This window comes from Capricornis sumatraensis, chromosome 17 (assembly GCF_032405125.1).
Source record: "Capricornis sumatraensis isolate serow.1 chromosome 17, serow.2, whole genome shotgun sequence".
Classification (NCBI taxonomy): Eukaryota; Metazoa; Chordata; class Mammalia; order Artiodactyla; family Bovidae; genus Capricornis; species Capricornis sumatraensis.
In genome coordinates this window covers 12,702,705-12,726,274 of record NC_091085.1, presented here as the reverse complement: position 1 = coordinate 12,726,274, position 23,570 = coordinate 12,702,705, and the positions used below count along the sequence as shown (strand labels likewise).

The window sequence follows — 23,570 nt, the reverse complement described above, 5'->3', positions numbered from 1 at the left end:
TTGCTAGATTGATTTAAGCTACACAAAGTCACTTTATAGGAATGGAGAGAATCCTCAAATTGAAAGGCTCATGGTAGCGTGGAATTAGACTGTCTAGCTGCCTATACTTAGTAAGGCATAGGGTTTGGTGAAGTCTTAATGGGCTTCATCAATACAAGTTTAAAAAGTCTTGCAAGTAACCTTCCTCTTACAGTGAGTAGTGGTTTGATGTCTCTTTTATAATCTATGAATCTCCTAGAAAAGTGGTAAATTGGCAATATATTTCTGTGCTGTTTGAACCTTTGATTTGCAAGAGTGATTTCAACATAATTTTCCTTTTGCAGAGCATGACTGCTGAAGCAAAACAAAACCCAAAGATAAACAGCCTTCATAGGTTTGACCACGATAGATTTTCCAAAGCAAAGAATAAAACATCAAAATGTCCGCTCAGTGGTTCCTTGTCCTTAAGAATCCTGGGGAGAATCAGACCTTCTGAAATAGAAACTCTGCTATTTTTACACCCAATTGCAAACTGGGAAGTTGCCAGGCTTTGGTCTCAGCAATGAGTCTTCCCAGGAACTGGGTCTAGAATTTATTTATACTTTACACTTTGGAGAAAGGTACACTCTGAGTCATTTCAGCTTTGGGTACTTTTCCTTTTTTTGAAGAATCTTTGAAATTAGTTTTTGATATTTCTGGTCTCCTCCACCTAGAAAGACAAGGCAGCAGGGGAGTGAAACTGGCCAGAACCTCCCCTGGCGAGGCATCACCAATATTAATGAATGGACAAAGGGAGGCGTAGGCCGGTGAACAGTGCTTGGTGCTTGATGGCAACTCAGATCGGTGGCTGGTGTGCCCCCAAAAGCGGAGTTGGGTGCAGACACTTTAGATCTAACTTAAAATCCATCTCCTGGGCAATAGACAATGCCAAAATACAAAACTGTGCACCACCTTATGTTGTTTAATGCAGGACTCCAGGAACGCTGTGTGGACACACACTCCCCTCACACAGAGGTCGCTGAGCTATCACAGAAGTCTTAGCAAATCTTCTCTTGGCCACTAACATCTTCCCTTCACATGGCCCATTCTTTTTTTTTCATAGATGAACAAGAGAAAGGCTTAACAGAAATATTATTATGCATCACTGAGAACAAGGGCCTCTTCCCAGGTTCCAATATAATTTTTTTTTTTTTTGCCATGGTACATGTGATCCTAGTTCCCTGACCAGGGATCAAATCTGGGCCCTGGGCCCCCTAAAGTGGGGTCATGGAGTCCTAACCACTAGACTGCCAGGGAAGTCCCTCCAGTATATTCCTGTATGTTGTACACACACACACACACACACACACACACACACACACACACCCATCTCCAAAACAGTGAGGCAGGGGACACGAACAGAACTTGCGTCAGAAGCATTTATTTACTTTCAATCACCAGCAACACCAACCCACTTTCACTATTGGTAGAATCCCAGATGGCTTATTAAACCAGTAGGTTCTCTGACAATTGCTGCAAGGGACAAGGTTGAATCGTCTTTTGCCAGTGAAGCTGATGGAGTAGAGGTTACAGTGTGGGCTAGTTTTACTGGGGGTGGGCGTGACTAACAGAAGGAAAGTGAATGAAGCTGCGTCTGAGGGAAGGCATCAGTCTTTGTGATGTGAATCTAATCTCGCGCTACGCCAGTAACTTGTTTCTGGCTTCTATTAATACGGGTTGTTAGGAGTTACAGGAGCCGGGATGACGCCGGGCAGGCGCTGCCAGGGAGCTTCTCCGTCCACCTCAGTGTCTTCATCTCACCAAGTGCAGGGATTGCATCAGTGAAAGTGTGTGGAGAACATGGCCCAGCCTGGATCTAGGGGTGCCTTCCTGCATCCCGGTTCACTTCCGGGAAGGGATAGGTACAGAGGTCTTGGTTGTTATTTGACTGTAGCCTCCAATCAATTCAGAGAAGGAGAAAGGAGACTGAACAGGCTAGCTCAAAAGGCAGAGAGAAAATGGCTTAAACGTTAAATTAGTGCAATGAACTAAATGTCAATTACCTTTTGAAATTAAACAAGTAGGTAGGTTGAAATATTTACCAACTGGTGTGTACTAGCTGTTGCAAATTAATGAAATAGCTTATGGTTCTTAAATAGCGATAAAGGAGCTTCCTTCCAAGTGTCAAAATTATAAACAATTCAAAAAAAATAAAATAAAATAATAAGCCCTCTTTGCTCAGTTCCACAAACATTTACTGAGCACCTGCTCTGGGCTTTTATGGGTTACTCTGTGTCCTAATTTTAGTTTCAGTTTCAGGCATTGTTTGACCTTTGGGAACTTGTCACATCTAAATTTGGGGGCTGCCTCTCTTCTGGTATGAACAATTGAAAATCCACGGTTATATAAGGTGGTGAATTTCTTCATTAAGGAGGCCATAATCAGGGTTCCCTTTATGACCTTTCTTATTTTAATTCCTTTAGGATGAGGTTAAGATTCTCCCTTTCCTGGAACAGATTCACTGTAATGAAGATTATTCATTTATTCATAAATAACATTTAATGAACATCTAAGTATATACAAGAGCTCCATATTTGCCTTTTACAAGGTTTCTGTAAGACTCAATGAGAAATTTATGTGACTCCACTTTAAAAGAAAGTAAATTGCTATATAGAGAGGAATGCTATTTTTATTACATACCTGAATGAGTCACAAATACATTCAACTGCTCCCAAATATAGCAAGTTAGAGTTATCTGGGTCTATTTTCTTAAAGTTGTAAGAGTAGCTACCACTTAGTGCAATTGGTATGCTTCATAACATTTCATTTAATCCCTACAATAACCTTAGGAGGTAGGATTCTCTGCCTCCTAGAAGATGGGGAGACATGAGGTCAAGTGATCTGGTGAAGGTCCTGTATTTAGACAGAACTGGGCTTTGGATCCAGACCTATTCGTGAACTCATTCTGTTCGATAATGCACATTCATTTTTATAGATGATGTTGTGCTTCAACTGTATTAGCGTCAAGGCACATTTACATTATGAAAAATCAAGCAGTTTCAAGACTACCCAGCAGAATCACAACTTCTTCTTGGTCACGGAGTTGTCTGTGTGAACAGCAGCTGTGGCGCTGGGCTATGCCGTGGCTCACCCTGCGGCAGGCTGGGCCGCTCGCCTGCACTTCACAGCCTAACGTGATTTTTGCCTTGGGTTTTTCTGTCTTTCCCCTTGTCCTGTCGCTTCTCTCTGATGTTCTTGTGCCTGTGATGTGTTGGGGACTAACACACCAAACAACTAGAGCAGCGGTTCTCAAAGTCGCGTCCACAACCCACCTTGCGAGCTAGTTTAAATGCCGATGCTTGGGTCCCCTTCATTCCCAGATGTTCTGATTCAGCAGCTTTGGGAAAGTGAGGCCCAAGAACTGCTGCCCTAGGAGTAAAGAACACATGGTTTGTGACTGTAAGAAATGTATTCCCTAAGTAGTGTCTGTATTTGTCACCTTTCCAACGTTCATCTCAGGCCTGGCTAGCTGGGATTCCTGGAGATACACCCATGGCTACGTAATTGCAGTGACTGAACTTCATTTTTCTTCACTTACTGTAAAAAATGCTAGGCTTATTAAATAAAAGTCACGAAAGAGCCTAAAAGTACCACAAAAATGCACCCTCACCCCTAAAGCCTTGCTTCAGTCTGTCGAAGCTCTAGGTTCCTTTTCCCTTAAAGGGCGTGGGTGTGAGTCCTGGTGCCTGGCCCAGTACCTGGCTCCTGACAAACCCCTAGCCCGCGTGAGCCAGAGTTCTGCCCTCATCTGTGAAGTGGGGAGAGAGCTGCCTACTTCTCAGGGGTGTGGGAGCTTCTGAGAGATGTATATGCAAAGTTCCTGGTAAGCAGCCGACATGCGGTCGAACTTTACCAATGAACTTTCCATAGGACTTCTAGCTGTAACTAGCACGCAGGAGACTGGTGGCTCTCTGAGGGGGCCAGGCTTCACGCGTGCTCAGCCCAGTGCACTAGAGGTGAGCGCAGGCGTGTCTTCCCGGGCAGTCTGTCTGCGAGAGATACAGTTTGCACCTTGTGGGCCCTGTTCCCACTCTGGCTGCAGAAAACACCATACGGGGGATAAAAGAAATCAGGACTCTGCTCTTTCATCTATTAGAGACAAACCCTAATAATGAAGTGCTATTACCTCAGCAGAAGAAACAGGCATACTAACATGAAAAAACACATTTTATTGCACTTAAGTTATAAGAAAATAAAATTTCTAAGTGAATCAAACCATAGACACAATCCCTTTAAAGGTTGTTTTCCTCCATCATGTCAGGTTGTTACATAACTAAAATTAACTCACTTGAATCTGATTGTTTTAAATCAGACTATAAATAAAACAAACAAAAAATAAACAGGAGGAGGAAAAAAAAATCACTAGGATACAGTGTTAAACCACTTTCACAGTTCAGCTTGAGTTGTGGCTCCTGGAAAATGAGGCAAACCATTTGACTTTTCCATTCATTTCGCTTGTTTGCACGTGACGCCTTTACTACAAAAACTGGATGGTTTCTGCTTTGTCAGTTACTCAGAGCAATAAAACTGTAACAGTTGTTTTCCCAAATACTGTAAAACACTAAGACTGACCAGCAACTTTATTTTAATTTTGTGTTTTATATATTTTTAAAATATTTTGTCAGTTTTACTATGCACGTTCATCCATTCACCACAGCCCTCAAAAAGAAAAGTTTCCCCACAGAACAGGCAGCAACAGCTCTGTTCCAAGGAATGTGTTTTAATTTTTGCCCAGATAAAAGAAAATAAGCTTTGCACACACTCTCAATTCTTTACTTGCAGGCAAACTTCACTCTTTATTTTCTGAAACTCTCCCATTCTCAGCCTCTTAGAGGCACAGATGGTTCAAGTTTCAGTGGCAAAAAGTCTTTTTTTTTTTTTCCGTAACCAAACTAGAGCAAATTTGGAATTCAGTCTGGGACTAAAACGTCACAGCAGAAAAAAAATAAAAAAAAATAATTTGCTTTTTTTTCTTTCTTTCATTTAGCAGCATAAATAAGTTTGGCCACTGGGAGTACAGTACAGGGGTGGGACACGATCCCATATTTGAAGACCTACTTCTAGCACCAGCATCAAGAATTAAATCCATCTCGGGACTCACAGAACCCAGGACAACTTGCCACCTTTGAGCAACTAGGCATTAAAGAGTGTATGTGGAAGCGACAGGAATAGATTAACAGAGGCTAATACTGTGATTGATTGACATTGGCAATGGTTTGGCAAAAAAAAAAAAAAAAAAAGCTTTTCATGATAACTGTACAAAAACAATTCACAGTAATTTTTTTCCTTTTTAGCTTTTCCACTCCAGAAAAATAACTTTTTTGTTTCAGATGCTCTCTGGTGAGACAGTCCACTGGTACTGTGTGGGTGTTATTGCAGCTTCTTTCTAGGTCTCAGTGGTAAAAGAACAGGCCAGCAGAATCTGTGACGACGTCTCAGCAGTAACGCTGCCCAGCGACCACTGGAGAAGAAAATAAAGAAATAATTGCACCTGGTTTGATTTCGAAAGTCTCGTGTTGCAAAGCTGCCCTCAGTCCAAAGTGAAGCCTCTTCCGGGAAGAGCCGGCAGGCGCCTCTCTTGTCAGTTGCGGTTGGTCATCGCTTCCTCTTTTCCTTCTGCGTCTGTAGGTCTTTTCGCTCTGTTGCCCCAAGCCAACATCCTGCACCACTGAGAACAAGGGATATTTTTTCTTTTTCTTTTTTCTTTTTTTTTCTTTTGCAGGGGGAAGGGCAGGGAGTCTGTCGCCTAGGTGTGGGGACAATGCCCCCTCTCCTGCTCTTCACTTCATGTCCACATCAAAATCCAGCACCAGCAGCTTGGTTTCCTCCGTCCCGTTGCGACTCCCGACAGCACACACCAGCTTCGTGTTCGAGGCTCTGATCCGCCACACAACTCCCCCGCTCCCCCCACTCTCCAATGTGACTAGGTTGCGAATAAATTCACCCGTTTTCAAGTCCCAGAGTTTTACAGTTCCATCATCTGAGCTGGTAATTACAAAGTTCTTGTTGAACTGTAAACAGGTCACAGCACTCTGATGCTTGTTGGGACCTAGGCAAAACCAAAGGAATTTCATTACTGGTTAGAAATCATGGTTTCAGGTCAGTTAGATTGTAATTTGTGGAATCTACACTGGAACACACAATAAATGAAATATTTTAAACACTGCACATTTAGAAACTGCGTTCCGAGTATTTTAGAATCAGCAGGGATGTAGGAAAGTCTGGTAGCTATCTGTGACTGAAGTGCTGCTCTTTGAGGGTCCTGTCTTTCCGGAAGCGTGGCTCCCTACCAGGCACACGCCGTGTGTTCTGGTTGTGCTGAAGAAGCCCATACTCTGCTTGTGGACCATCTACTATACTACCCTACCACTCTGAACTGACCAATCAAGGGCAAAGGCTGAACGGACCCTATTCCAAAACTCTGAGAAAGAGACAAAAGCTGTCAACGAGAAAAATGCTGCAGCACCACCTACCAAACGGCCTCACTGGGAACTGACACTTTCTAAGGGCCCTGACCAAGGAAAAGCAGACAGTCGCGACAGAAGAGGCTAGCAGCGGCCTGCCGCGTTTAGCGCTAGTGGCTTCAGACGTCTCCTCCTCTAGTTGAGCGGGCACCATGATTCCCCCCCATCCTACTTAAGCAGATGGTTAAGGGTCTAAGTCAAGGCCAAAGCAACTTCCTATCAGATTAGAGAGGCTTCTCCCCCTACCCCCACCCCCAGTAAAGCAGCTCTTTAATTTAAAATTGGACTACAAATTCAAAATAAATGATCACTCAACAAATACTCAACAAACGAGCATGCTGCTTCTGTGTATCACAGCTAAGATCTCTCTTCACATTGTTCTTTCAGGTTAGGTAGAGTTAACCATACATGTAGGAAGCGATGAAACACTTTTATATTAAAAACACAATTTAAAACACTTTCGTAGGGCAGCCTAGTTCTGTCAGTTCAGAGTGGAAATGCTCATAAACTTATCTAAAATCAGTTTTCATTTTGTATGGGGTTAATCATTCTGTGACACAAAGGTTCCACATTTCTCTTTTGACCAACTATCTCGTTTCTAAGGAATACAACTGAAGGTGGACAGCCAGTATTTACCTTGCAATGTTTGTAAACACTGTCCTGTTTTGATATCCCAGATTTTAACTGTAGAATCTGCATTCCCAGAGACAAGAATGTTGTCTTTGAGTTCCATTCCACTTGTTAACGACTGGTGTCCTGTTAGCGTGTGAATGCAGTTCCCTGTCTCCACATCCCAAACACGGATTGATGTATCAAGGGATCCACTCACCACATGGATGCCATCAAACTACAACAGACACAGTTTATTAGACTAGAAGTGTAGATATTCTTGATATTATCTATTGACCTTAATCCTAAAAAGGGAGGGGAGCAAAGCATGAGAAACAGATAATGCCAGGAACAAAATGAGGTACCAGGGTAAGCTGCATGCAACCAAGCGACTCCCCAGTGCATGTTCTCAGAAGCTTCTATCAGAAACGTGAATTTTTCATGACCAGTGGCCTCAAACTAGATGCAGAAACAATTTTTAAAGAAGCACAATGAACGTATTATTGTCAGACCATCTGGCCACACTTAGGAGCTACATATTATGAATGATTCGATATGGACTACCATTGGAGTTTTACTTCCCAACAGGAAGGTGAAACTACTGATGTGGTTTATGATACAAGGTGTGCTTATCAACATCTATGGCACGGAAAGAGCTAGAGATAACTCTCATGATACTTCAAAGTAAGTTCCATGGAACTGTATGTAAAATAAAAATTTCACTTACAGGAACCTAATGCTAGGTAGGAACTGTGCCAACAGATAATTAATCTAGAATTAGAAGTGGTGGCATTTTGATAACCAAAGCAAACTATCTATGGTACTCTTCTCCAGCTTCCCAGCTAGACCAGAAGTCAACAAACACTACCAATTCCCAGGTCGATTTACAGTTCCTACCTATTTTCTCAATCTAAGGGGTTTATTTATATGAGGCTATTATATTCATTAAGGTTCTGAACACATCACAAAACATACAGACAACTGCAGCCAATTCCCTCTCCTCCAAATTAATAACCTTTTTTAAGTTAACAGACATCTTTATTTTATGTCAATATTTCATGACATAGACATAATCCCATGAAGAAACAAATACTCCAAGGACAGAACTGTGAGCCCTAGGACCATGTACTAATTTGCTGATCGCTAGTGGGCAGTAATTGGTAAACAAGCTATGTAAGTATTAATAATAGCAAATACAGCTGACCCTTGCACAACATGGGTTTGAACTGGGAGAGTCCACTACACTTAAAAATTTCTTTCGCTCAATACCTACTATGTTACTACACAGTCCCAGGTTGGCTGAACTCTTGGATGTGGAGCTGCAGACACTGAGGGCCAACTGTAAAGTTATGCAAGGATTTTTGACTGGAGTGGTGGTGGAGGGTAGTGCCTCTGACTCCTACACTGTTCAAGAGTCAACTGTATTTTTTAATGGAAAATGCTGTCTTTCAGGAAACAAAACAAGACCTATTTTTTAAACCTGCTAATAATCTAGTTATTTATGTCAAAATATGGCAATCTATTCTAGGATATCAGGTTCAAACAAAAACAAACCAAAACTGTTTAAGACAAATTTCCTTCTTTATGACCACAACCCAGCAGCCCTGTGGCAGCAGAGCAGCTTTGTGCCCAAAGCTCCACTTCCACTTTGAATGGGGGCAGAATCACAATTACATGGTCCGTCAACTTCCAGCTATCAAGGCAACGGGGCAGCTTCTGGCCAAATTAATCCTGTGCTAAGGAGTCTATTAAAATCCAGGTTATTTTCCTATGAGACTATCTCCCCATTAACTAACAGGAAAATTTAGAGCCCCAAAATCTCAGGTTCCAAGACCAATATTTGTATTTTAGAGGAAGATGAATCACAGAAAAATGGAAACAAATCATTTAAATAATTTCAACACGTATGCTTTCCTCGTGCCAATTTTAAAGTAAATGTAAACAGCAGAATAATTCATCTGTTTTGGACTGTACTGGATCAGCAGCCTGACAGTGATTATGGACTAAGACAGTATTACGACTGGTTACAAGAGCGCCACAGGGGCGAGCGCGCAGCCTCTTACCTGCAGTGAGTAGACCCTGTTGGTGTGGCCCTGCAGCGTATGCAGACAGGTCTCTGTCTCCGGGTCCCACACCTTCACCATGAAGTCATACGCTCCGCTCACAACCCTCCTGCCATCATACTGAACGCAGCGGACTGCTGCTACATGACCCATCAGCACATGTAAACACTGGCCTGTCTCAATGTCCCAAACCCTAAGCGTGGCATCTCGAGAACCGCTAACAACTCTGTGGGTGTAACAGGAAAAAATGTATGAGAGCTTAAACTCATGGGAAAACAATACATAAAAAGTCAGTGGTCACTAAAACTTTTCTTTTTCTTAAGCAGAAACCACCTGTTTTCAAAATAAATACATGCTATGTCAAACCTCGATATATAAACACATGAAAGTTGAGTTACTTTGCTTGGGACGGGAAGTTGGAAAGCCTTGGATTCTGCCTGTTTGGTTCCCCCACCTATGAGGGACCCAGGAGCACCTTGGCGTTCTGCGGTTTGAAAAGTACTGTATTATAGCTAGATACAATGAAGATGAAGCAGAGGAAGATAAAGTTCAATTTTTTCCTTATTCTGCCATTTCCCCAAATTTTAATATGAACACACATTACCTTTATGACTAGGGAGAAAATTCAATAGAAGTGTCTCAACAAAACAAGCCAGAATTTGGAATTTAAACTGCTAAAGATATGTGCTTTGTATCATGTACTCTGGTTAAAATAACCAGTTTTAAATAGGTCCTCAAACAAAGGTTGCTTGTGCTTATATTTTAAAATATTCAATAGGCTACGAGGGCATTAAGATATAGAGATTTTTAGAAGATACACATGTAGTAGCAACAGAAATCCCTTAAAATTTTGACCCAAGATTATTAAAGTGATACTCTTCTGTAAACAAGAGTGATACAAATACTGTAATCACCTTTGGATTACAAAGGAGAGCTGAAAACTCAGGTGTCTTTAATGTTATTCCTAAGAGATAAAGAAAGACCACTTTCCATGTTTGGAAGAGTAGAAAATGGAAGCATTGAGACATTTAAGTCAGAACATACTGAAAACTGAATTGCAAGGTCTCTTGATACTAACTCCCCCAATTTTAACAGTAGAGCACACTGTTCAAAGTAGATTCAAGTCACAAGTGAAAAAGGTACTTTTCTTCATGGATTACAAATCTTGAGTGAAATATGTCTAATGAAATGGTTCTTAAAGAATGCCATGGACAGAATGAACAGTAAAAACTGGAGTGGATTCACTGTAAGGACCCTTCAGAGAGACTTTTTCTGACAAAATAGGTAAGAAATCACATCTGTTTAACAGGAGTACCACTGAAGACATGCCAATGGAAAACAAAAAGGACTTTTAATAGGAGGGCTCTGTAGCAGGAAATAAAAGCAACAGCAAAGATACTGAGAAGAAAAAGGCTAGCATTGGCTGAAACTATTCTGAAAACTGGATTTCTTCCTTAACTCAGGGTGCAACAGAAGGCTCCCAAAGGCTCGTGGTCCTACCATAATCAGAGGAGGTTCTCTGCCAGCTGTGTGCAAGGTGACCAAATATGAAAACTCAGTCACCAGTTCAGGTGACAGGTAATGACAATGAGTTAAAACCTCACTCAGCTTTTGCCTGGACACAGGGGAGACAATGGAGAGGGGGAAGGGTGCTGGGTGGGTAACCAGAGAGACTCAGAGGCTTGAAGCCTGAATAACTGAATTTGTCCTCCCAACAAAAATATATCCTCCTACCTCAAATATTTTTTTTAACATGATGAGTCATCAAAGATTTAGGACAATGAAGTCTAAGGTATCCGTCAAGATCACAGAACAAGGCGTTTCAAAGTGGAAGCCAACCCCACCATTAAATGAGGAAGGAGACTTAATGCCAACTGCCCAATACCCCACTGCTTTCCTAGCAGACAAACATCTGAAGCTGAATAATTAAAGTCTAATTTACGAGCACATTAGCACTCACCCTCTACTAGACACAGTAAGTATTGTACAACCGGACTCTGCACAACGGACCCCAAGTTCACAAGTAACAGAGGAAGAATTCCCAAGCTCTACAGGACTTCCCCTACCTTTTTTCATGGAGGTGCATACAACGCACAGTGGAAGTATGACCATACAAGGTGTGTATACATTCTCCCGTCTCTGCATTCCACACTTTGAGAGTCCGATCTGTGGATCCACTAATGATGATATTGTCTCTCATCTGTGATGACCATACTCCACCTGTGTGTCCCACTAATGTCCTCAGACACTGCAAAAACACTTAAGATGATTACTTTGAGGTAGAAAGAAAAACAATGTAAATACCAGTTTAGTAGCTCATTAAAATCCGGACTAAAGTTATTTACTCAATTGGAATGTCAGCATATCAGAAAATAATTTTCACACCAATATAACATGATCCCATCACTATTTTGTTTGCTTTATTTACTTGGCAGCATTGCATTTTATACACACACACATAATTTAGGAGCACGGATGGAGAAAGTAAACCTTTCTGACTAAAGTATGACAGCTCTGGCCTGGCCTCTTTGATAGTAATACTAAAACTGCAACTTGGTTTCTTCCATGGGAATGGATTCAGTGAAAGAATGCCAACAGGGTTGGGTGTGGCTACATAGCACATTTCATCTGAATCTGCCCCAAGGCAATAGTTAGGAGCCAGGCAAGGCACTTCTAGGCAGGTAAAGACAGACATTAAAACTCTGAAATAAATCCAAGACTAATACTACACTACGGAAATATGGAACTGTTTTAAAAAATTGTAACATCTGACTTGGACTATTTAGAAGATTTCTGCCCAAGAATCAACATTTTAAAACACAGATTTTCCCCCTGCCAACACTTTCTTCTATTATTTTTTAGGTGGTCAATTACTTAATTCACAAAAATATTTTCCAATGGACAGATAAAAATAAGTATTCAGAAGAGAATCCTTAAAGAGTTACATTGTATGCAGTGAGCCTGGACTGCTTTGTTTTCTTCAAACTCTTATTTAACTAAACAGCCCGCTTTAACTTCTAACTTATAGGGTTTGAGATAAATCAAAATTAACATGATTTATTTAATGTTTAAACTATAGTTAGATTATCAACAAAGTTTCAAAGGAAAAATACCCCTCAATCATCTTTTAGAACAAGATTAAAAAGGAAGGAGAGATAACTTAGATGGTTAATAAAAGTGGGGAAAATTAGGTAAAAAAAAACCCACACCACCACATCTGTAAAATCTTAACCTACAGTTGCAAACAGAGACCAACTATTTAAATGAAGAAGAAACTAATGGCATCCCTACCTTGAGAAACATCATTTTCATGCCAAAGAAAAAGCTAAATTAGAAGCTCTGATACTTGCTATCAAACTAAGCTAGAGTCAAAAACAAATCTTTGTTTTCATCTCACTGGTTGGTCCTTGCAAAGAATATGACCAAACAGTGACGTTATGAAGTGCAGAAAGAAGGAAACTTACTTTGCCTGTGACTGCTGACCAAACTTTTAAAGTGTTGTCATCAGAACCACTAACGATTCGGTTGCCACAGAACTGTAGGCACGTGATCACATGGTCATCATGTCCCTTCAGCACCTACAACACAGATGTGCATATCAGAGACACGCTAAGCACCGGCGGAAGGAAAGTGGGGCCATGAGCAGCAACAGGAATGCAGTCTACTTCTAGAACAAAAATTTACACACAATGCGAAGTCTCCCTCCTGGCAGATGAATCAAGGATCAAACATTTTATTTCCATATTCTACTACCCATACATGAGACATCAACTACTAAAATCGGTCAAAACCTCATCAAGATGGTTTGAATGCAAATGTCTTTTATACCATCTATTTCATCTTTTCAAACAAAAAGAATATGGACTTCAGCTGTGCAATTTTGACACACAAAAACAAAAGTACCTACTAAGTACAGAAAGACAATACTCACCAACCTTTTCAACTTAAAAAGTCTGTCATAACGTGTGTGTATTAAGACAAAATGTCTCCCCAAATTGCTTTTATTCCAGTTAAAAATACAGCCAAGAATTTCAAGCATTTTTGCCATGCTTTATATACTTGAAATGTTATAAGGCAGAAAATCAGAATTGGGCTTAAATTTATAAAATTAAAACACACAAAAATTACCAAACAAGCCCCTCAAACATGGGCATTCCTCAAAAAATCATGCTTGGTCAGAGAGGGAACAAATTCTTAGGTATTAGTATGACACAAAATTCAACAGGATATTCAGAAATTTTCATTTACATGCAATAGATAGAACAGGTAAATCAACTCATCTTTTATTCAAGTACAATTAGTCGTCAATTTTATTCAAGTACAAAGTAGAATTAGTTGTCAGACTAGAGAAAAATTAGTAAACAGGAACACTGTCAGTTACATTTTCTGTTATTTTAAGAATATATTGTTTTCCTTCTACAGAAGACGGGCTGTCAAATTATACGGCCTGCCAGTAGTGAAAGAGTACACTGTGTACTAATAGCACTGATTAATGGTTTCTGTTACAGAGTGCACTGCGTTCAGTTACCTTAGGAGACTTGAGTTCTCCTCGCCTCCAGTTCGTATCAATTCTGTGCTGTCTAATGTATGCACTTTTCCAAGGACTATGTATGAAACCTGGTTTTATTACTTTTCTTCTCTTGATGTGCAACGGTTCATCAATACCTAAAATTTGGAACATTTAAAGAGTATAATTGCCTTTACCAATAATACAAATTACACATTTTATAATGTATCTCATTTTCTCCTGTGCTCAAAACCACTGAAATGTAGAACCCGAACACTGTTATGACAAAACAATCATGTAAATTTTGCATTCTGTATGGCATGTTGTATGTTAACTATTTAATTTCTCTCTTAGAATTAATTCTACAACATGTTGGTGAGGATGTGCATAAATCGGAACCCTTGGGCAATGCTTGTGGGAATGTAAAACGATGTAGCTGCTGTGAAAAACAGTACAGCGATTCCTCAAAATAAACATAAAATTACGACATGACCCAGCAATTCCACCCTGGATATAGCACCCAAAAGAACTGGAAGTCGGGACTTGAACAGTTATTTGTCTACCCACGTTCACACCATCATTCTTTATAACAGCCAAGAGGTGGAAGCAACCCAGTGTCCACTGATGGCTAAATGGAGGAAAAAAGTGGTATATACATACAATGGAATATTTAGCCTTAAAAAAGGGGGAAATGCTGACACGTCTGGATAAATCTTTAAGACATTATGCTAAGTGAAATAAGACAGTCACAAAAAGACAACTACTGTATGATTATATTTACATGAGGTCCCTAGGGCAGTCAAATTTATAGAGACAGAAAACAAAAAACGGTGGTTTCCAGGGCTGTGGGGAGGAGGAATAAGGAGCTTCTGTTAAATGGGCATGGAGCTGCAGCTGGGAAGATGATGAAGTTCTGGAGGTGGATGGTTGTGATGGCTGCAGGGCCAAGTGCAATGTCAATGGACTGAATGCCACTGCAACACACACTTAAAAATGGTGAAAGTGATAAATTCTATTTTATGTATAAATTATCACACGTTTTAAAAAGGTCATTAAAACAATGATTGTATGAGAGCAAGTATAGCAAGGATAATTAATCCTACTTTATGATGACTTAAGAAGGAAGGGTTTCCTGGTCAGTCCAAGCCACAGACAGGGCAGAGGCAGGATGAGAAACCAAGGATTCTGGATCTTCACCTCCCAGCTTTGCTAACCATCAGTGCTGCCCACTCCACTATGGTCTCCATGAAGTGGAAGAGCCCGACAGTGCATCTGTCTTACTGTCTACGACTCTTTCTTAAAAAGTTTGCTTGTCGAAGGCAAATAATATTTTAGCATAGTTTTCAAAAATAATATTTTTCTAGATGCCTGCTGGAAAAAACATGCTCTTTCTTGAATTAATATGGATGATAACTCCATGGTGGGAAGATTATGGCAGTGATCTAGCATGTAAGAGGTGTTTAATAAATATTTGTGGAAGAAACGAATAGACTACAATCTGAGTATTTAATTGCTAATTTAATTTGGGGGTTATGTTTATATTGTCTTCATCTTGATTTTCTCACTGTTTACTAATTCTACTGGAGACCGGGAAGCAAATCAGATATATTCACTGTTAGTCACGGTCCTCATTAAAGGGGTTAGTGCCAAGATTTGGCCCATCTGAACACGCAGAATAACCTGTGGATTCTATATATGTAGGTGAATGCAAATGAAGATGCAGTCTTGATTCCTTGATAGGCTGCCAAAGTTCTTTTTTAAATTGATTCACCACTTTATTCTACAAGCACATAAAACTTACTGTTTTTTAGTTGTGTTTTGTTTTCAGAATCACTCTGCTTTTTCGAACCATAAACATTTTCTCTCTGTGATTTTGAACCTTACCCTCTTCTTTGCATTTTTCTCTCCAGAGAAGGTTGTCTTCAGCCAAAATTCTCCAGTAGCGGCAAGTCTGAGCCGCCTGCAGCAGGTCTTTGGGTTCCAGGAATGAAAGCACATAAAGTGCCAGCTGTGAAAAGAAAAAGCATAGCATACCACGCACCTCTTTTTAATTAGACAACATTCTCCATAGGATAAAGTGCTTATAGATAAATGTAACATAATTTTACATTCTAGTTACTAGTACTATGGAAAGGCAGTACTTTCTAATATTCAATTTTAACAAATACACACCAGATTTTAAAATGTCCTGTTGATTTTTATGAACTTGACCCTAGTAACTCCTCACCCCTTCAAGGAATACTTATTAAACTCCTCTGCCTTTTCTCCTGCCTTTGCTCTGTGAGCCCCGACTCAAGAATTTTATCAAATCTATTTATATATATTTTTACTTTATTAGTTCTTTAAATGTTAACTTTTTCTGTCCTTACTAAAATACAATTTCACTTAAAATGAGATTCCTATATACTCTGTGTGGCATGATTTCAGAATCCTTTGAAAAGATATAATTCTTAGTCCTTTATCATATCAAAGTGTTTACACCAGAATGATGAACTTGTCAAACACTCACACCCTTTACTTGTAAATGACAAAGGCTTATAAAAGTGATTGGGTTCTAATTCCTTTATATTGCTTATGGGGACTTTCTTGATGGGCCAAATAGGGTTGTGTATTTGAGTTAGGTCTTTGACATATCATGGATTTAAAAATTTTGTTTACAATACTTGCAAATCACCAATTTATTTCCAGTGTGTAAAGTCAAGTCGAATAAATAAAAGAGGAGGAAAGGGAGAATGACAGCTTCTGACTATGCTCAATTAGCCTCACAAATCACATAAAAATTGAAATTACGATGTTAGGATACAATGAACTAAACAGAGCAAAAAAGCTGGCTTTTCATGTAAACTAACTTTAGAGTAAGACAAATGATCATTTAAAGGGCCTAGGCTCATATTGGGAGTAAAAACATATTCTGAATAATTTTTTTATGTTAAAGAGGAATTACATAAAATAAATTATGCTTTCCCAATGACTTTTTATATAGAGTTCATCATTAATCATATATTTATTGAGTATATTCTTTATAGAAAGTATTTCAACCAGTCAGTATTCAATTTAATACTCCTATTGACAAATGACAATGAAAAAATTTTTGTGGAATAATTATTTTTGGTCTATCAGAAAAGACCATTCAGTATTATACATGGAAATTCATTTAAAATAAAAAAGCATAACTATATTCTAAAATCTATATATGTGTATGTGTTCACATATATATATATACACACACATATACAAATACACACATATAATTTGATAATATATTTTTAATGGATATCCATAAACCACTTAATTTTGAAATTATCAATCAAAGCCTAGGCAAGTTTCTTAGTGTCAGTCTAATATCATACTATTAGTCTTCTATGTGAAATTGACATTTAACATAGAAATTATCAGGTACAAAGTTATATTTGTGGAAAAGAAATGATACTTAATGCTCAAGATATTTAGTCAAATGAAAGTCTATACTTTAGTAATCCAATTGAAGCTGAAAACAGGCAATTTACAGAAACATTCAATGGATCTTAAATGCTAAGAAACATCCAGAGTAGCTCAGATTTCAAAGGTTTATCTGCAAATTAACAGACAAAATTTCCTTTATTACTGGTGATTAAGATATCTAGTCCAGTGTCTGAATGCATTAAAAAGAAATGTAAAGAAACACTCAAGTGGTAAAGAAAGTTGAAGTACTAACTCCATAGGTAACTGCCACCCATTCCTTTTAAAACAGCAAAGGCCCTAACTCAACGATGAACTTCAACTTATTAAATGCTTGTCTATTCCACCAAAACATCCTGATGTTACAGAAAATACACACAGCCAAATAGAAAAATATTAATAAGAAAATCAGAATCAGGAAAAACATAAATCAGAGAAGGTTTAAACTGCAGAAGAAGAACACAAAATATATTGGCAACAATATTCTACATGGTTTTTCAATTAGGCTGCCAAGCGAAACAAAACAATAATTAGTTACACCAGTTCCTCAAAGAACACAAGGTTTGGGGTTCCTTACGGGAACAGACAGTGGGCACTGTCCCAAACTACTTCTCTACAACACTGAAGAGGAGGGGCTTCTGGGAGTCACATCAAATGGTCTAGCGAATGCAATTTTCTATTCATTTGCATTAAAGGTGAACTCTAGACCAGTAATTCTTCCTAAGGACTACTTCCACACAAGAGAAGCTCTTAAACTGAAGGTTTATTTCAGATAATTTTATTTTCCTAGCCCAAACTTGTCATTTCAATTAGAGTTGCTAATTTTTGTTTTCTGCTATAACTTTTATAAAAGACCACCATGTTATATTTTAAAAGTGGATAATACTTTCTCAGAATTGCTATATTTCAATGAATTAAACTAATGAAAAAAAAAAAGGAACAAACAGAATGTTGGCCAATTCTATGGTAAGAATTTAGGTTTTGTTGTAGATAATCAACTGCTACCATTATGCTCTTTTTGGCATTTCCTTACAAACTAAGGATAATGGTCTTTATCACAAGTCTCCCATGTGAGACTAGTGAGATATTTTGTCAAGGTTTTTGAGAGGAGTAAGTAAGTGTTGGTAAAGGACTTTGAGATCTGTTGAAAGGAATTATAAAAAATTATTATAAGTTCACTTCCTGACATTATGATCATTAAATAATAATAGTACTTAGTCTCCAATAAGATGTTAGTTTCTTTGATGACTTTAGATCTATACCATTATTTCTTTACATATAAAATAAAGCATTTTTTAAAATAGAAAGTGTTTTTTTTAGCAGTTAAAATTATACTCAACATTCAGTGATAAGCCCTAATGGAAAATAATATGAAAAATAATGTATATGTATGTTTAACTGAGTCAGTTTTCTGTATAACAGTAATCATCACAACAATGTAATTCAACCACACTTCAACAAGAAATAAGTTAATGAGGGCAGAGGGAGACAAGTGTCATGCTAAGCCAGGCTCACTCATTCTCCGTGTCTAGCAACACTTCTTTGCCCTCAGGCAATCTTCAAAGGAACACAATCCAAGAAAATCTTTATTGCCATGGTTATCAATAAATTATACTTCTTAGATTCATAGCAATCTTTATAAATCACATTTTTTGTGTGTGTTACGAAACTACTATGGAAATCCAAATAAAGCAAAAAGCTCACAATCTTTAGAGAGAAGAGGACAAACTAGACTCAGACAGAAGTCTATATTAACAAAAATGCTACCTTCTAAAATACGGAGGATTATCAAGGAAAACTATGAAAAACATATCAAAGGTGAATAAACTCACTTTTGGTCAAATACATATAAACAGTTTCCTATTATTAGTACCCTTCTGGAAGTAAAGAGAGCATATGTCACTTTCATAAGCCAAATCTATCCAAAGGGTTCAGTTTTAGAATGAGCCAGCAAGAATACAAATTTTTTTCTGGAACAATGTCATTTAAAAAAATCACTCCAAAGTAGCAACATTTCAGGAAAATGATGGGTTTTTTTCCACTTTGATTTTTCCTGGAGTTATACATAATTTCATCCATTAACTATGATGAAACCAATTTTATAAATATCCAATGTGAAATTATCATCACGACTATCTTTAATACCCTTAGGATATGTAGAATGGTTATCTGAAAAAGAAATCAACTTCCTTTCTCTTCAAATTTGAAGTTTCAGGACTGTTTGCCTTTGTATTCATATGAACATAAATGGTATTTTATATTGTCTTCTTGGCTGATTTATAAAGCTGATCTATATAAAAATTTTGTGAAAATATAAATCTTGGTCGCATTGATTAATGTTATTTCTGTTTGCTGACAAAAATGAAACTATGATGCCTACAACTTCAACGAAGGAACTGCATCTAAACGATGCCTTCTTTATGTAGTCAGGGGTACACATACGATCATAGTCTATGATAAAGAAACAAAGATGCTTTATGTTACACAAAGACATTAAAACAAATAGGTGTAAGTACTTCTGAAAGAAATGCTCTAAGAAATGTAATTGGAATGGGAAATCTGTGATTTTGCGTGTGTGTGATGGGGTGAAAAGGGAGATGAATAACAGAAGATACACATGTGAAATTTTATATACTTCAAAACAATCACATAATGTAACTCACAGAGAAGTACAATCCAACAGAATTATGAAACTATTAGTCTTAAAGGGACTTAGGATAAACAAGCAACAAAATAAGAAAAAATACTGCTGTTTTAATAAAATCAGAATTTTAAAAAAATCTACTAATGTAATGAATACACCAAGACAATTAAAGGTTGGACTTCAAATCAGCTGAGAAAAAAATCTTGGTAAAGGAACAATCAAATTAATGAAACTCAATAGCTTGGTCTCATGTATGACTTCCTCCAGTGGTGGAGAGAAGATACTTACTCCGTAAGTATACTTTAATCTGAAAATTATGCTAAACTATGGCAGCTTATCATTTACAGCCCCCTTTAACACTAATTAAGTGTTAAACTGACAATACTGAATACTGTAATTAGCACAACAACATCTAAAGAGGGTAGCTGTTGATTTATATTTTCAAATAGCACCAATGAAGAAGATAATTGATAATCCTTACCTCTTTAGGGAGCAAGGAAATGAAGTCTCGTTGAAACTGGGGTTCTATCACTTGCATCATATGTTTTACCTGGGTTGGTTCACAACTATCAATAAGCTCATCTAAAGCAAGCAATTTCTCTGGTCCACTCCAGCTCTATCAAAGAGGAATTAGAAATTTTTATTACTTAAATAAATATCTCAAATTATAAACTCATAAAGGAAAATCAACATCTATACACACAATATAAAAAGTGGCTACTTACAAAAGAAGACACTGAAGTGATAATCACTGAGCCTCTTCAAATTTACTAGCTATCTTTATTTTGTAAAAGCTTTGAGCTTGACAGAAAAATATTTTTGCATATTATTATAATTTTGATATGTTCATCTACCACCAAGATACTGGTTGAGAAATCAAAATTTTATTCAGAAACATCGGTTTGGACTATTGAGTAAAGAGAGAATTTTGAGAGATGATTTTCCTTTCTTCCCTTCCTTTCCAGTGGGCACCATAAAACTTCATGGTTTTAGTAACGCACTCATCTGAGAGCAGACTGGCAGCATCGACTAGAGAAAAATGAATAACTGGCTAGAGTGCCCATTTGACACATATTTTCCACAAATTAAAAGGGCTTTGATTTGCTATGTGAAAATAATTTCAAATAAAAAACAGCAAACAACAGTAAATGGCAGCTGACTTAACAGTAAAATCAGAATATGAAGAAAGGTTAAAATAAAAGAGAATAAGAAATAAAGTATATATCATGGAAAAACAAAAACAATTATACCTCAAAAATATGAGCTCCATTAAACTATACTAAGGGGGTTGCTTTTTCTTTCCCCTTAGTGAGGAACACCTGCCCAGAAATGCCATGATTCTTAAAAGGAAAAACCAGACAGACATGTGAATCATTTAAAACGTCAGGGCTCTCACGCACAAAAGTCAAAGAAAACATTTAAGTAACTCTGAAACACTTAGATGAAAAAACATCCTTGAGCAAGTTGATATAGTACCTTTATGAATTATTATGTCCATTTGGAAATGGGAGAAGAGAGAACAATATGTAAGGTCTGGAGCTAGAAAAATCTGGATTTTGACATTCCATTTTTTGCTCAAACTAGGAACGTGGATATTGTCATACATGAGATAGACAACAGTTGAAAACTGAGATATTCTGAGGTCACTGAACGCCTTTTTAAAGTATTTCTTAAAATACTTACCCCTTCAGAATCTGCAATGAATCCTATCTCTTCTATCTTAAAGTGTAGGCTAAAGTAATAACTAGCAAACCCTTCAGCAGTACTTCCACAGCACTACTACATAATAATGTCACAAACATTATCTCGCCTAATCATAAAAACTCTGGGGAGTATCTCCATTTTTACCTTCAAATATGAGGAAGCAGAGGCTCTAATAGGCTGTATTTTTTCCTTTACCTTGACACACATACCCAGAACATTCTCCTTGAGTACTCACTGTATTTCCCTTTTGGTTAGGGTGAAAATTTATACATAGAAATTAAAAATATCCATATATGTGTATATGCACATACATGACCAATTAAAGGGCTTCCCTGGTGGTTCAGCTGGTAATGAATCCCCCTGTAACGTGGGAGACCTGGGTTCGATCCCTGGGTTGGGAAGATGCCCTGGAGAAGGGAAAGGCTACCCACTCCAGTATTCTGGCCTGGAGAATTCCATGAACTGTATAGTCTAGGGGTCACAAAGAGTCAGACACAACTGAGTGACTTTTATTTTCTTTCTTCATTTGACCAGTTAAAAGTAGTTAATCTGAAGTTTATTTCACTCTGTTTTCCTCACACAGCTTCAAATCCTGGCTCAAAATTTACCTCTTTGACAAAACTTATGCTGATCAATTGCCACTCATCCGTGACTTAGTAACAGTACTACAAACTCTGAGTTATTGATGTACATTCCTCACAGGAAGTGGTCGGTTCTTCTAATATGCTGTTCTTCTCTATCTACATGATTAGGATTCATGGACACTAGTATAAAAACATGCCCTTTTTGGGTAATAGATAACTGCTGACTTGTTAATATACTATGCATGTTTAATATTTTTCTTTTTTTCAGTTAATGTATTATTTACTGTTTGTAAAAAAGGAATAGAAAAGCGGTATCAACGCCTGGTATATAAGTGCTGTGTGCCTATGTGCATGCTCAGTTGTGTCCCAGTCTCTGCGCCCCCATGGACTGTAGCCCGCCAGGCTCTTCTGTCCATGTAATTTTCTAGGCAAGAATACTGGAGTGGGTTGCCATTCCTTCTAGAGGGGATCTTCCCGACTCAGGGATTGAATACTCATCTCCTGCAAAGTTCTTTACCACTGAGCCACCAGGGAAGCCTCTGACAGGGGGAAAAAAAAAATATATATATATATATATATATTTTTTTTCCCCCCCCAAGGATTTTAGGGGCAGAAGTATACAATGAAAAAAGCTAGATTAGAAGATAAATAACTAATTCAGATCTTAGGTAAATGTTAGAAACTGTGCCACAATCTTAAATATATATTTAAGGCAAAGGCCATGATGAAAATAATGCCCATATAGCAAAATGCTTCTAAGACTTAAAACAATATTTTTTTATTTTAAAATATTTGATAAGTTATATAAAATTTAAATTATATTTCAATTTGAATTACATATACATTCAGCAGATGTTACTTTATAACATTTTACTGAAATGTATACTACTAACAAAGAATTAGTAACATAAGCTGTAAGCTACAAATAAATGAGACTGTTTTCAAGGAACATACATATTCAACCTTCCAATTACTTAAGTCACATCTCTTAGACAGTTCCAACAAAGGTCTGGACTACACAGGCCCTAGATTTCCTCTCTCCAGCCTGTGTTTCTTCCCTGAATTCCAGACCTGTATATAAAATTGCTTATTCAACATATATTCTTGGGTATGTAATAGAAACTATATCCATGATCTTGCTCTTCAAATATGCAAGACCACAATCCTCCCCATTTCAGTAAAATGTTGTTATTAAATTAGCTTGGCCCAAAACTCTGGAGTCATCCTCAACTCCCTCACTCTCACCATCAGAGCTCTGATCCACCAGTTTATTCTACGGTCATAAAATGCAAAATATACCCAGAATCTGACTATTACTACAATGGTCTAAGCTACTACTGTCTCTCACCTCGGTTATTCCTGTTTTGCCCTCCTAGTTTTATTCTCCGCAGAACAGCTGGAGTGACAGTGCTGAAAGTCAACTCACTCTTCTGCTTGAAGCCCTCCCACTTCACTCACAGTAAAAACCAAAGTCCTCAGGCTGGTCCACGAGGCTCTACTTTCCTCTTTCTTTCCCACGTGTACTCTGCCTTAGCCAGA

The 23,570-nt window shown here is 38.0% G+C and overlaps 1 protein-coding gene across 3 annotated transcripts in view; it reads right to left on the bottom strand.

The window, feature by feature from the left end:
• Window positions 1-4,277: 4,277 nt before the first annotated feature.
• The window catches only part of FBXW7 (F-box and WD repeat domain containing 7), a 153,465-nt gene continuing 134,172 nt past the window's right edge, over window positions 4,278-23,570 (bottom strand). For all 3 annotated transcript variants that reach the window (XM_068989593.1, XM_068989595.1, XM_068989594.1), the window contains 8 exons: window positions 20,225-20,359; window positions 15,546-15,669; window positions 13,683-13,819; window positions 12,619-12,732; window positions 11,221-11,402; window positions 9,155-9,380; window positions 7,119-7,329; window positions 4,278-6,067 (listed from right to left, as the gene is read on the bottom strand). In XM_068989593.1, the coding sequence (XP_068845694.1) occupies window positions 5,799-6,067; window positions 7,119-7,329; window positions 9,155-9,380; window positions 11,221-11,402; window positions 12,619-12,732; window positions 13,683-13,819; window positions 15,546-15,669; window positions 20,225-20,359 (1,398 nt within the window). In that variant the 3' untranslated portion in view covers window positions 4,278-5,798. The remainder of the gene's footprint in view (window positions 6,068-7,118; window positions 7,330-9,154; window positions 9,381-11,220; window positions 11,403-12,618; window positions 12,733-13,682; window positions 13,820-15,545; window positions 15,670-20,224; window positions 20,360-23,570) is intronic.